This window comes from Hyperoodon ampullatus (assembly GCF_949752795.1).
Source record: "Hyperoodon ampullatus genome assembly, chromosome: 5".
NCBI lineage: Eukaryota > Metazoa > Chordata > Mammalia > Artiodactyla > Ziphiidae > Hyperoodon > Hyperoodon ampullatus.
The window spans coordinates 77,413,883-77,429,503 of NC_136918.1; the positions used below are offsets into that span (position 1 = coordinate 77,413,883).

The 15,621-nt window shown below is 37.3% G+C and overlaps 1 protein-coding gene across 1 annotated transcript in view; it reads left to right on the top strand.

Annotated features, from left to right (window-relative positions):
- The window catches only part of DNAJC13 (DnaJ heat shock protein family (Hsp40) member C13), a gene marked incomplete at its 3' end in the record, with an annotated part of 106,591 nt that overhangs the window by 54,121 nt on the left and 36,849 nt on the right, over window positions 1-15,621 (top strand). The window contains exons 32-41 of the mRNA XM_079705255.1: window positions 1,470-1,624; window positions 3,003-3,204; window positions 5,273-5,388; window positions 5,936-6,014; window positions 7,430-7,565; window positions 10,252-10,436; window positions 10,865-10,939; window positions 12,146-12,265; window positions 14,117-14,296; window positions 15,216-15,383. Coding sequence (XP_079561381.1) covers window positions 1,470-1,624; window positions 3,003-3,204; window positions 5,273-5,388; window positions 5,936-6,014; window positions 7,430-7,565; window positions 10,252-10,436; window positions 10,865-10,939; window positions 12,146-12,265; window positions 14,117-14,296; window positions 15,216-15,383 — 1,416 coding nt within the window. The remainder of the gene's footprint in view (window positions 1-1,469; window positions 1,625-3,002; window positions 3,205-5,272; window positions 5,389-5,935; window positions 6,015-7,429; window positions 7,566-10,251; window positions 10,437-10,864; window positions 10,940-12,145; window positions 12,266-14,116; window positions 14,297-15,215; window positions 15,384-15,621) is intronic.

Genomic DNA, 15,621 nt, shown 5'->3' on the forward strand with positions numbered 1-15,621 from the left:
GCTCTCAAGTATTCTTGCCATTTTACTGGGGAGGAAAAATAGGAATCCAAAAAAAAGATAAGACTTATCCAGGTAGCTCTGACAAAATGTAGCTTTATAACTGCATTTTACAGAGATACTTTATTGTAAACACATAACTGAATTGTGTTTGAAATTTTGTTAGGCTTTTCATGGAACATTGATTTTCAAATTTTTATTGAGAGCAGAATAAACCAAAACTAGACCACTGTTTAAGAGACTAACCAAGGAATGTTACACCAGTCTGACAACAGGCACAAGACCAAAACTGCATGTTTTATAGAGCAGCCAGTAAAGCCCTAGAAAGTAATCTGTCTACAGTCTAATAATACTAAAGTGATGCCCATGGAAGTATGATTTCCATAGCTTTATGCAAATAGAAAATGAGAATATAAAGTTTTTTAAAAATTTGCCCCATTGTTACCACCTTAATGTAACATTAGGCACTTTTAATCATTCTTTTTTTTTTTCCTTTTTTTTGTGAAGTTATGCATATGTAATCTTTTTTTTCAAATTTTATAATATGAGAAACTATATACATCATTTTCCCTAACAATATTTTGAATTACAGCAAAACAATATTTGTTTATAGCAGAACTCTAGATGTAGGAATTATGAAATAATAGTATTCTAAAGAAGAAGCAATTCTTCACCCCAAAGTTTAACAGATAGTCAGTTTATGGCTTTTATTAGTAAAATGCCTGAAAATATTCATCATCTAATTTGTCTTTGCACTAAGTGGTAAAACCATGTTTGGGTTTTTTCCCCCCTGTCTCTCTGTCAGATCCTAGAAGAATAAAACATCCTCAGTTTGCCTAGAAGGAAATAAGAAAAGTATTTATAGTCTTTAGGAATTTTTTCCATCAGGTAAAGAAATGAGTTTAAAATTTTAGCATGATAAGTATGAACATTACCCTGACTTCATTTGGCCAGAATATGGAGTTCTTAGTACAGTTAATTATAATTACTTTGTATAGAAATACTCCATCTAAATTCTAGCCACATTTCATGAGGATAGGCTCTTTAAGATCTCAATTTTTCTGGACTTATTTTTGAAAACAGAAGCAGGTGCAGGTGGGAACTACAGCCAACAATGTAACACAATAATTGATGTAAATCTTTGCACAGTCTTCCTTGTGTTGTTCATTACTGTTATACATGGTCAAAGGCTAATTGTGCTAAATAATATTGGCAACACCTGACCCATGAGGAGGTTAAGGCTACTGCAGGGCTAGAGGGGGTAATTCCACCTTGGAGTTCATGCCAAGCCAGTTTATACCAGACACCTTGCACTTCTTATTTTGCCATTTTTCCATCTAAATTTCAAAAGCATAAAAGCAGTATGTTCCAGTTATTCTCCTTTCTTTAAATGTTCTCTAACCCCATTTCATTTATTAGAAAACTGAAAGATAACTTTAGTGTTTCTGATTATGTTTTGTTTTTTTTTAAAGACGAAAGGACAAGATATTTTTCAGAGAAGTATACTTGGGCACATTCTACCAGAAGCAATGGTTTGTTACTTAGAAAATTACGAGCCTGAAAAGTTTTCTGAGATTTTTCTAGGAGAATTTGATACTCCAGAAGCAATCTGGAGCAGTGAAATGAGGTAAATAGCCAGCTGATTGTATTTTATACACAGAATCTTTGCCTCTTCCCATCTGGTTTGATTTCTGTGAAAAGATTTCCTTTCACTAGTTACATAATCTAAAGCTACAGTAGTCATTGGTGCCAAATCAAGTGACTGCTGTTGACAAGGCCCTGAGCTTTTTCCTGTTCTAAGATGATTTGACAAAATTACTGTTACCTTAATAGAGCTTTATGTAAGGGCGGAGCCTATTACCACTGGTGCTTTTAGACAATGAATTAATATGTATGTAAGAGATATATAGAAATAAAATCAAGACACTCCTTCTGGGTATTTGGAAATAGAACTGTACCCCACTAATTAAAAACTATGCCCACATGGAATGGATCAGTCTAGAGATACCCACAATCATTTTAGAATGAGGGCTCCCTAGCCAGCACATATTGACCATAATCTGGAGGTTAGCAGGAGAATGCCATAGGAAAAGCCTGTTTCCACCAAGAAAAAGGAGAGGCCCAGAAGCAGATGTCAGTGTCTAGGCAGGCACTGTCCAGGAAAGACTCGGCAGTTAGTGGTTCCAGTGTCAAGTCTGGCTCTCTGGAGAACCCCTTGGTCTTCTTAGCTGGATGGCAGTTGATCTTCTGAGTCAGTTACTCATTCTTCTTTGGCTGACTCATACTCACAATGCCACCTGCTCGTCATCATTTGGCTTCTCTGATAGGTTGACCTACAGGCTTGGCATATGCTAGCCATCAATTTGAATATATTCTGTATGAATATTCATATAGAAAATTGAAATTTTTCAGTTTGAAAATTGAAATTTCATATTGAAAATATTCATATTTTTCATTGGGAACAAATGTATAGGAATATGAATACATTTATTACAGTTATTCTGTATAATATTTTTCTCCGGAGATTGCTTAGTATGAGTCTCTCATCTAAAAGATGTAACTCTCTGTATACTGAGCAAATCAATTTTCTGCTTAGCTGAGGGCCAGATCCCAGGTTGTGCTATGTTAACTAAAATAAAGACCAGCTTCTTTGGGGTGATAGCTAACTTGATTCTGTGGCTGTGCCCTCATGCATGCAGATTCCATACTATTTGACTTTCTAATGACTGAATTTTCAATAAGAAGGGCTGGTATTGTCAGCCTTTTTCTCTATGGTCTTCTTTATGGATTGTATTACAAATAAGTTTATATCCATGGAGTGTTTTTACATAGTAAGTTTAGAATACTCTGAGTAACATTCTTACAAGCTCTCATTTTAGGCCAATAACTAAGTTATTCTGAAGAAGATCCATGTAATTACCTTGAATGATTACCTATCTTAACCTTTTCTTTAAAATAGAATAAAATAATGCCTTCATAATGCTTGGAGACTTTTCTAATTGTAGGCGCCTTATGATAGAGAAGATTGCTGCCCATCTTGCTGATTTCACACCTCGTCTTCAAAGTAACACAAGAGCACTTTATCAATATTGTCCCATCCCAGTTATCAACTACCCACAGCTAGAAAATGAACTATTTTGTAATATTTATTACCTCAAACAACTTTGTGATACACTCCGGTTTCCAGATTGGCCAATTAAAGACCCGGTAAGTCAGCAGATTAATTTTTGCCTTCTTAAACCATAAAAAAAACCTCTAATCACTTCTGGGTGTTTCTTCTTTCTGTGATAAGAAGAATAATAGCTTTCTGAAATATTCCTCCTTACTTAAGCATTGTGTAATTCTGAGTGTAGTTCAGTACATTTGGGTAAATCCCAAACTGAAAGACAGTTTTTTCAGGGAGCGTAAAAGGACTTTACAATCTTGGTCTTTTGTGACAAAAACAAAACAAACTCAATTTCATGTATATAATACAATTACATACTATAATAGCTTGGTGGGAGCTCATCTTTATAGCAGATTCATTAAGATGCTGGATGCTGGAGTTAGGCAGTCTGGGATTGAGTTTCAGTTTGGCCATTAATGGCTCTGTATGTACATTCAGTGTACCGCTTGACTTCTCTAAGCCTCAGTTATGGTAATAGTACTAGTACTACTAATAGCAACTGTTTCATGTGGTGGTTGGTAAGATTAAGTGAGAATTCACATTAAAAAACACAGCATATTCCTGGCACACACTGGAGGCAGTAAGTGTGACTTGCACATTTGTATAGTAGTATCTACTGTCACAGTGCCCTTGGGACCCATCCAACTTGAGCCCCTGGATACCTAGTGAAAGCCTGGAATAAAGTAGGCCTGGGTGCCCCTGTTGGTCTGTTACTGTAGCAGAGGTTTTACCATTAGCCTTACCATCAGAAGACTTAAAAACAATTGCCATTTGTACCATCACGCACTGCCTCTTTACAGTGCAATGACCAAATGAAGGCAGGTAGACACTGCTGCTTGTTCCAGATTCAACATGAGGTAGTAGAAAAAGGGTGGGCTTTTTAGTCAGACCTAGATTTGAATCCAGCTCCATCACTTATTAACTGGGAAATATGCAGCTGTCTCTCAGAACCTCAGTGTTTTCATGTATTACTGAAATTTTATACAAGAATTAAATCTGCAGTCTGTAAAGCACATACCTTCTTGGCACATAGGCATGCAGCAAATATTAGGTCTCTTCTTCTCACCCCTACCCAGACTCCCTTGTGTTCACTATCCCTTATGTTTGTTTGAATACCAGTATACCAGTAATTATGTTTGATCACCTTGAGAAGCATGCCATCATATACTGCTTCCTCTCTTACTACAGTGAATGCTAATTCCAAAGTTTTCCATACTTTCTGAACGTTTCTTTAACAATTAAAAGTAGAGACAGGGCTTCCCTGGTGGCGCAGTGGTTGAGAGTCCGCCTGCCGATGCAGGGGACACGGGTTCGTGCCCCGGTCCGGGAAGATCCCACATGCCGCGAAGCGGCTGGGCCTGTGAGCCATGGCCGCTGAGCCTGCACGTCCAGAGCCTGTGCCCCGCAACGGGAGAGGCCACAACAGTGAGAGGCCCGCGTACCGCAAAAAAAAAAAAAAAAAAAAAAAATACAAAAATTAGCAGAGAATTAAAGTATCACTGTAGAGACTTCCCTGGTGGTCCAGCGGTAAAAGAATCTGCCTTACAATGCAGGGGACGCGAGTTCAGTCTCCGGTCAGGGAACTAAGATCCCACATGCCACGGGTCAACTAAGCCCAGGCGCCACAACTACTGAGCTCTCGCGCCTCAAGTAGAGCTCACGTGCTCTGGAACCCGTGCACCACAACTACAGAGCCCATGTGCTCTGGAGCCGCCTGTCACAACTAGAGAAGAGAAAAACCCGAACACCACAACTAGAGAGAAGCCTGCGTGCTGCAGCAAAGGATCCCGCATGCCTCAACGAAGATCCTGTGTGCAGCAACTAAGACCCAACACGGCCAAAAATAAATTTTAAAAAAAGAAAGTAAAGTAAATAAATAATAAAATATTACTTAAAAAAATATATAGCCCCATAACAAATACCTTGCTATCTGACCATTCAACAGTGCTAGAAGGTGATTTTGGTTATTTGTATTTTAGAAAGCTGTTAATTGGTTAGCCTAGAAATGTCAGTTGAAATAAATACAGCACAACAATTCTGTAATTTAAAAATTATATTCTGAAATAGTTTTACTTTAATAGATACAAATTTTAACTCTCTATCTTTAAGGTTAAGCTTCTAAAAGATACCCTTGATGCCTGGAAGAAGGAAGTAGAAAAGAAGCCACCTACAATGTCAATAGATGATGCTTATGAAGTGCTTAATCTCCCTCTAGGACAGGGCCCGTGAGTCATTTTCAGTATCATCTTCCCCCTTCTTGCAGTTTGTGTTATACATGAGGCAGAAATTTGACAACAGTGTGTTTAGGATAGTAAATGACAAACGTATAGGAAAGAATGCAGATTTAATTTGATAATCAGTGAAGTTTTATAGTAGAATAGATATGTTAAAGAAAAAGTTTAAAAGACATTTTCTTAAGTATAGACTGAATTTGTTCATTTTTGACAAGGCTGATAGTTAAAATAACTTAGAATTATAGTTTGAAGTGACATTTTGAAAAGTTTAAAATTCTTAGTTCTTCAAAACCCAAATATGGTTTTGTAATTTGAAGTGAATATGGTAACCTTGCATAGGGAATGTTTAGGTTTTATCTTTTATGTGTAAAGATAACACATAGGAATCATCTTACTTAAATCTTAATGGGTTTAATTTGATATCTACTATATGAGCATACACAGTAAAAGTAAGATTCTTAAAATACCATTTTAGATGATTGTGTAAGTATTTTCTTGCACCTTACTTAATTCATGAAACAGTTTTCCTATTTTGTAGGCATGATGAGAGCAAGATTAGAAAAGCTTACTTCAGACTTGCACAGAAGTACCACCCTGATAAGAATCCAGAAGGGAGGGTATGTACTGCCTTTGGAATTAGGGCTTTGGGGTTGACTTGCTTTTGCTTTATTACTATTTCAGCCAGAGAAAAGATACGCTCATCTTATGTGCCAGTGTCTGCCTCATAATATATGTCCAGTATATGTTTAATTAACCTCTGACCCACCTGCACAAGTTTTCAGCATAAATGGCCTTCTCTCATTTTATCAAAAGGACTACCCTGTGACTAGTAACTTTGGGGTTTTATTCTCTTTCCTTACCCATGTCTGTTTGAGAATTAACTCTAATGGGCAGTCACATGAATAACTGAAAATTAGGATGTGGGTGAACTTAATTCATTTGTAGGTGATGCCATTGCCACCCAGATTGCTTTGGGTAGTTAATTTGTTTTCTAATGACATCCAACTTCATATCACTCTTAATGAAAAAGTAGAAAACTTGCTTCAGACTTAAAGTCATTTGCTGCCAGCATTCCCTGATCTTGTCTTTTCCAGTTTCCTACTACAGTGCCAATGGAGATTGATAAAAGATAAAATCAGACAAGGACCAATAAAAACAGTACTCATAGTTTGTTGCTAGAAACTTGGAGTCATTTCCACTGATTCAGGGCTAGTGTTTTTTATTAGAGGCAGGCAGTATTCCTGAATAGGAAGACAGCATTGAAAAAATGTCACTTTTATATGTTTAAGGCATTTTTAATCAAAAGCCTGGGACATTTTTTGAGAAATCTAAAGCAATTCAGATTCATTTGGGAAAGAAAACAATGAATATAGGAAGAAATTTTGAAATTAGAATTAAGTTGCTAGACTTAAACTACCAGATACTAAAATACTCTATAAAACTGCAATAGTAAAATAGTATTATACTGTCACAAGGATCAACATACAGATAAGGAACATTATTGTATAGTAATTTAAGAGCACAGATAGAGTCAGACCTGGGTGTGCGTCTTAGCTCTGTCAGCAATGGACTTTGTGACTTTAGGCAAGCTATTTAACATCTTAAAGATGAGGTTAATAAGGGTACACACCTCACAAGGCTGTTTTGAGGATTAAGTGAGATAATGTATGTAAAGCATTTAGCACAGTGCCTGCCATAGTGCTCAAAAAACAGTAGTTCTTATCATAACTATTTTTATAACAACTCAGAAACTATCTCTGGAGTGTATGAGTTTAATATGACATATATGGTATAAGCTACTGAAGAAAAATTTTCAGTAAATGGTGCTGAGATCATTGAATAACTATTTGGAAAAATAAATTGTTTCACCTTAAAAGTATACCACCTATATTACAGCTGGAATGAATTCCTTTATGTAAAAAAACAAAACAAAATAGTAACCAAAGAATTTACTGGCAAAATACAAATCACCTGTGTTCTAAGTTCTAATTCGAGATGTTAACAAAAGTTAATTGTCTTTGGTTACATACAGGATATGTTTGAAAAGGTAAATAAAGCCTATGAATTTTTATGTACCAAATCAGCAAAAATAACAGATGGACCAGATCCAGAGAATATAATTTTAATTCTGAAAACGCAGAGCATCCTCTTCAACCGTCATAAAGAAGGTAAGGCATGTGTTATTCTCAAATTCTGATTTACCCTCCAGCTAATTCTACCATGCTCCTTGTTTCTGCAGCCTATTTCTAATTATTATTGCAAAAGACTCTGAGAATTGCATTTTAGATATAGTAAAAGAGTAGTTTTCTGTAGTTAGACCCAAAATGTTGTTTGTTTTATACCTTCCACTTCTTACCTATGTTTTTCAATAGTTTACATTTCCAACCAGATTTCATTGTTCCGTCCTAAAGTACATTTCTGTTCTCTGGAGGTACTTGGTTAGTTTTTGTCTTTAGCCATTTAGCAGTAAACATATTAAATAAGATCTAAAATGGACCTGGCATTTAAGTATCATTAAATGTCTTTTATAAGACTGTACCTATCCATAAACCTCTGAAGGCTGAAAACACCAAGAGTGCTCTGGTTTTTAAAAAGCAACAGAAACTTTTCAAATGATCATATATATCCCTTCACACCTCATTTCCTGTGGTAGCTTTCAAAACCCTCTGATCCTGTGGGACAGTTTGAAAAATTTATAGATAAAATAGGTGTGATTTTGTAACCGAAAGTGGGATCCAGCTGCTCGCCATTCAAAAGCCAATAAAGAGGCAATGTTGGTGGAGAGGAAAGTTTGCTTTATCTTGGATGCCGGCAACCAAGGGGGTGGGGTGGAGGGAGGGCAGCTGCCTGTTCAAAGGCCGATTCCCCCCACCTCAAACCAGTGGGCAAGAGCTTTTATAGGCTGAGGGAAGGGGCTACATGCAGAAACAGTCCAGTCAGCTCTGACAGTCATCTTAAAGTTGGTCATGTGGTGGTCTGACCAGTGTCATCTTGATTGCTTTAAGTACAGTTAGTCTTCAGTTCCAGGGTTAGTTTGTTCCCATTTCCTTGAGGCCAGTTCTCAGAATTGTGGCAGCTTATGTCATGGCTATAGTCTGGTCATCATGTAGTTAACTTCTTCCACCTGGTAGGAGTTTCAGTATCCATAAGACAGCTCACAGGATATGGCTCAGAATATTATCTGTAGCCTTTGAGGAGGAACTAAAGGTCCTTGACTTTGCTTAATGACTAAACTATTATTTGGTCTCCTTTGACTGTTGGCCTTTGTTTCTGTATTTCCTCACTTCTCTGATTAAACTTATTCTTTGGCTAAAGTTTTTGCACAGGTGGAGGACATGGGGGGCAAGGACCATAGGGTCCTGCTCTGTTTCAATTTCAGGATACAGGTTATTGGAAATCTCCAGCATGTTTTCAGGGCTATTTGTGGTAGCCCTAACAGTAGCAGCCAGAAAGCTAGGAGCACACTGAGAAGTTTTAAGACTGTTGAGGGTGGGATTTGGGTTCAATATGGCAGGTGTCCATTGGCTTGGGAACTAAACTTGGCTTACACACAAAGTGGGAGACCCATTTGCTCTATAGGATGATGGGAGAAAAGAGAGGACAGTGGGGATCTGAGATAAGCAGGAGTGTTGGGTAATTGAAGACAAGTAGGGTTCCAGTTTAAGTACTGGAGGGGACAGCGTAGGGATTGAGCAGCTTGGTCATTAGAGAACAGTGATTAATTGATTCACTTTTGCATATGAACTCAACAGAAAACATTTGTAAAGCATTTAGTTATATCGCATTTATCACTAATGAGAATGAGTTTAAAGAAGTCTTTTTCAAACCATTGGTTGTTTTTTCATGGCTGGTAAATCTATATTAGCCACAAGGTGCAGTTGTAGCTCATCATTGGTATATCATCAAGGTCAGAATGTTTTTTCAGGCTGTCTTCCACTTTTCCCAAAGGGGGTTTATACTCAGTAAGTTGGGATGGGGGTCCTGATCTGATAGAACTTAACATTAATTCACTCTCCTTCTTATGTATGTGTGTGTTAGGACCACTGGGACCAGTTCCAAGAGGCTTTTTTTTTTTTTTAAGCCATCTTAGAAATGAGTTAATTTAAAGCAGATTATTTGTCATCCTCAAAAGGCAAAAAGCTTTATGCTGATTTCAAGTGGGATGACAGAGATACTTATAAAGTCAAAGCCAATTAATTTACATATTTTTGCCTCGTAGGTTAGTTTTTTTAAAAAAAATGAAAAAAAAGAAAACAGGAATTGAGCACCAGTATATTTCAGATTTCACTTTTAAATTTGCTTATCAAAATATGGAATTAGCCAAATACAGTTAATACATTAACTTTCTATTTTGTATTCATAGTAACAAATTATATTCAGTATTTTCAAACGTTTATTTTATGATAACTGGTAAAATAGAAAAGTACTCTTGTTATTCAGAAAGCAGAATATAAAATATTCACTCTCATTTAAATCAAATGTTTCTATCTCTTTATAAAGAGGTATGGGTCTCTGATGCATTGGCTATGTCTTGCTGTCTGATCAGGTGAAAAGTTATAAAGATCACATGGACAACATAGAAAAACAGATATTCTGCAAAGGGTCAAAACCACTGTACACAAAGTTCAGTTTTAATCTACCAGAAAATACTCTTTTTCTAGTGGAAACATTTTAGAAAAGTCAACCAAACAAGTTTGCTAGTTGAAAAGATCCAAGGGATTTGTACTTGGTTTAATTTCTTTTTATAAACTAGAATTAGGAAACATTTAAGATGTTGCATATTATAGTCTTTTTTTTTTTGGCAACATAATTGAACATAGTGTCAAAATTAACTTAGAACCATGATTATTTCAGATTTACAGCCTTATAAATATGCAGGCTACCCCATGCTAATTAGGACAATAACAATGGAAACTTCAGATGACCTCCTTTTCTCAAAAGAATCACCATTGTTGCCTGCTGCTGCAGAGCTGGCTTTCCATACTGTTAACTGCTCAGCCCTCAATGCTGAAGAGCTCAGAAGGGAGAATGGAATTGAGGTAATATGGAATGACCTTCGTCCTTGTCTTCAAGCTAGTTTAGGCAAACTGTATGTCTCTTAGCAATAAATAATTCACCAAGTACAAATACAGTTGATACAGTTTAATTTATTGCAACAGATAACAATATTCTCTATATTATAATACCAAAATTAAAATAAATGGAGCTTTATTTCATAACGTGAATTGGAGAATATTGGATTCAAAATTGGTGAGCTTAATATTACTTGCAAAATAGCATAGTGGGATGCTTAAAAAAACTTCAGGGTCCTTTGCTTACTTGTTCATTTAACAAATGTTAATTGAGCAAACATTTCTTTGACAAGTTTCTGATATTAAAAGGTTATTAATGTTTTATCCCTACCAGAAAAGGCTTTTCAGACTCCAAGTCAAAATGGAGAGTTAATGGCTGACTTCTTTTTCTGCAGGTGTTACAAGAGGCATTTAGTCGCTGTGTGGCTGTCTTGAATCATTCTAGTAAACCAAGTGACATGTCTGTACAGGTAAGACTAAAGCATATGGTTCCAAGAAAGTTATGTTATACTAGTAGTTCAGACTGAAACATCTGTAAGAATCACTTGGAGGGCTCATTAAAACCTGGATTGCTGAGCTCTGCCTCCCAGGTCCCCTGCCCACAGAGTTTCTGATTCAGTATGTCTGGGGTGGGGCATGAGAATATGCTTTTCTTTTTTTTTTTTTTCTTTTTTTTGCGGTATGTGGGCCTCTCACTGTTGTGGCCTCTCCCGTTGCGGAGCACAGGCTCCGGACGCGCAGACTCAGCGGCCATGGCTCACGGGCCCAGCCGCTCCGCGGCATGTGGGATCTTCCCGGACCGGGGCACGAACCCGTTTCCCCTGCATCGGCAGGCGGACTCTCAACCACTGCGCCACCAGGGAAGCCCAAGAGAATATGCTTTTCTAACAAAATTCCCAAGTGATATTGATGCTGTTGGTCTGTGTGTCACACTTTAAGAACCACTGTGCTAAATCATACGTAATCTGTTGGCTTAATTTTTTTTTTTTACCCAGTTTCAAACATTTGTCATTTTGCCATTTTTGTTTCACTTATCTTCTTTCCCCTTCCTTAATTTCCTTCTCTACCTCCCTCTCCCATCCCTAGTGTTTTCATTGGCTTCTTTTCTGTTGAATTATTTAATAGAAAATCCATCAGGAGTTCATTAAGATCACTGTAGATGCATCTTTTTATGTGGCCTTTTGTTTATGCCAGCAAAATTTAGAATATAAAACAATCGAGTACAGGCTTTTGAGTTTCATCCTTATTTTTAAGTATAGTACATTATTAGAATTCTGGACAAAAGTACTTTATTCCAGAGGTTGGCAAACTTCTTTTTGTAAAGGGCCAGAGAGTAAATATTTGAGGCTTTCATGTTATGTACAGTCTGTTGCATATTTTTATTTGTGATTTTTGCAACTCTTTCAAAATGTAAAAACCATTCTTAGCTTTCTGGGCATACAAGAACAGGGTTGACTTGGCCTGTTAGCCTTAGCGGCCATGGTTTGCCAACCCTAAATCTATAGGGAATCTTAACCAGAAATACTAATAATTCAATAGAAATATTCTGTTTAATTTTGGAGTGTCATATATACCATTAAGCATTATTCACAAATCTCCGCTGATGTGATTTCCACTGTCTTAAATAAGGAATGCACATGTGACTTTTTTTTTTCTCTCTCTTGTGTTGTCTGCAGGTGTGTGGACACATAAGCAAATGCTATAGTGTGGCCGCTCAGTTTGAAGAATGCCGAGAGAAGATCACAGAAATGCCTGGCATCATCAGGGATCTCTGTCGGGTGCTCTATTTTGGCAAGGTAGAGGTCATCTTTACCACTTTCTGGATTCAGTCAGCAGTGGGTTTTTCTTGTCAAGTAGCCAGTCCCCAATTTATTAACTAGTTGTTTTCCTAAAATTATTTTCAAGTAAATTACATTTTCCACTGAAGCCTTGCTGTAAATGGTGGCTTTTGTTCCTGGGCTGGCCCACAAAGAGTAAGACTAGAGTGACATATCTAGAGGGAAGTTGGTCTCATGTGAACATTTGAACAGAGGCAGGGAAGCAAGAGGGAAGACTAGACTAAATCAATCTAATGAAAGTAAAGGACCACGTAAAACCTGAAACTTAAGAGTCGAGTCATTTCCTGGTGGAAAAGCTATAGGGATCTGAGAGCTTGCTGTTTCCTCCCAGTCTAGTACTGCCAAGGGAAGTTGTCTGTGGGTGATGTGATAGGTGGCTGGGAAGGAGAGTGATTTCTTAGGTAACTGGGCAGAGTGGCAGTTGTGTTGGAATAGAACAGGACTGGGGTGCTGATCCCAGGCTAAGGTATCTAGAAATAAGGAATCTGATGAAAATAATGTCCTCAACTATATTTACTTGATGTCCTTAGAAGTGTTTAATAAGAAGGCAAACTCTAGTATAAAGAAATAAATCTGTATACCTGCACTAAAGATATAATTGATACACTTAAGATCACTAGCACGTGCATTGCTATTAATGCCTTATCAGTATTTTTAAAATTTAAAAATACAAGAAGTGAAACAAAGAAAACTGTATTCCCAAGTCTTTGACACTAACTAGCCTCAAAGATAGTAATTCTGATACAAATCAAAACCACAATGAGCTATCACCTCACATTAGTGAGACTGGCTATAACCAAAAAGTCTACAAATAATAAATGCTGGAGAGGATGTGGAAAAAAGAGAACCCTCATACACTGTTCATGGGAATGTAAATTGGTACAGTACAGCCACTATGGAAAACAGCATGGAGTTTCCTTAAAAAAACTGAAAATAGAGCTACCATATGATCCAGCAGTTCCACTCCCGGGTACGTATCTGGAAAAACGAAAACACTAATTTGAAAAGATACATGCACCCAACGTTCATAGCACTATTTACAATAGCCAAGACATGGAAACAGCCCAAGTGCCCATCAACAGACAATTGGCTTAAGATGTGTACACACACACACACACACACACACACACACACACACACACACACGCATGCGCAACAGAATGTTATTCAGCCATAAAAAAGAATGAAATACTGCCATTTGCAGCAACACGAATGGACCTTGAGAATGTTATGCTTGATATAATAAGTCAGAGAAAGACAAACACTGTATATCACTTATATTTGGAATCTAAAAAATAATACAAATGAATGTATATACAAAACAGAAACAGACTCAGACATAGAAAACAAACTTATGGTTACCAAAGAGAAAAGGGAGAGGGAGGTGAGAAGGGACAAATTAGGAGTATGGGATTAACAAATAAAACTACTATACATAAAACAGGTAATAAGGATCTACTCTATAGCACAAGGATTTATACCCAGTATTTTGTAGTAACCTTTAATGGAATATAATCTGCAAAAAAATCAAATCTCTATGCTCTACACCTGAAACTAACACAATATTGTAAATCAACTATACTTCAGTTTAAAAACTAATTTTCTAAAAATAGTAATTCTGTGTCTTTTCACAGGGTTACTTTTAATTTTAGGCTTTAAAAGATATAGGATTCAGATATAAATGAATTGAAAATATACGAGGAGGTAGACACACAATAAGTTAGCTAGCTTGGCATACATTCACAGCCTGTTTCTCTTGGGAGCTTTTTTTTTTAATCCTGTAATTAATTCCATTATTCTTATTCTCAGAGTATTCCACGGGTGGCAGCTCTTGGGGTAGAATGTGTCAGCTCTTTTGCTGTGGATTTCTGGCTACAGACACACCTATTGCAAGCTGGAATTTTGTGGCATCTGCTTGGTTATCTGTTTAATTATGACTACACACTAGAAGAGAGTGGTATTCAGAAAAGTGAAGAAACAAACCAGCAGGTAACCTTAACACTACTTTAACATTGAATTTGAACCCATACCATAGGTGAATGCAAAGCAAAGCCCTAGCTCAAAGCCTCAAAGGCATAAACTGTTTTTCAAGATTATTAAGTTTATTGCTCTTTAGGCCCCAAAACTTTTTTTTTTTTTTTTTTTTTTTTTTGTGGTACGTGGGCCTCTCACTGTTGTGGCCTCTCCCATTGCAGAGCACAGGCTCCGGATGCGCAGGCCCAGCGGCCATGGCTCATGGGCCCAGCCGCTCCGCGGCATGTGGGATCTTCCCGGACCGGGGCACAGACCCGTGTCCCCTGCATCGGCAGGCGTACTCTCAACCACTGCGCCACCAGGGAAGCCCTAAGCCCCAAAACTTTTTGTCTTAACCACTTATCCCGGAAGGATTCAAGGCAAGGGAATTTGCAGTAGCATATTCTGGACATAATCTTTTCTTGATTACTCAGAGTCACCTTTATTTTTGCAAAATTATGGTTGTGTACCACATGGAGATCATAACAGTGCTGTTGGGGCTAGTTCCCCTAAACACTTGAGAACTTACCTGATTTTTACAGATACTGTTTTCTGTCTGTCCTTTCCTGTTCACTGTCATTCATTACTCATATTGTGATATGTACCTCTAGCGATCAGATCTACCTACCCATCCCTATTCCCCACCCTTCCCCCAATGTGCTTCTTCCAGTTATCTACAAGATACCATATTAGGTATAAATGAGTACATAGATTCTGATGGTCTTTCATATAAATAAAAGAATAAGCTCTGACATCAGTGTTGGGGACTTTTTTGTTTCTTTTTTTTTGTGCTTTCTGTTCCTTAATATGTTCCATACTGTTTTGATTCCATAAAGGTACTGTTGCCTGTGTAAGATAACAGATCTATTTTAATGTCTTAATTTTTTTGTAACAGGAAGTAGCCAACAATCTTGCCAAACTGAGTATCCGTGCTCTAAGTCGCCTTGGAGGGTATCTGCCTGAAGAACAAGCAACACCAGAAAATCCAACCATAAGGAAAAGTGTAGCTGGCATGCTGACCCCCTATGTTGCTAGAAAACTTGCTGTAGTTAGTGCTACTGAGGTATGTGCTTCAGAAGTAGCCTGGGTTTTTGATAAATACTGCAAGATTCTTTAGATAGTAGAGGAATATAACAGTGTTGATTGCTCTTGGAAACCTAAAAATTGAAAATGCTCACATGCTTGTTCTCTCAACTAAGAAATTTGGTTTGTTGTTGTGGCTTGATGCTGATGTTATCATATCAGCTCTGCAAGTCCAGTCTCTCTGTGAGGGTAGATTAACTTCATGTTTCTCAGCTGTA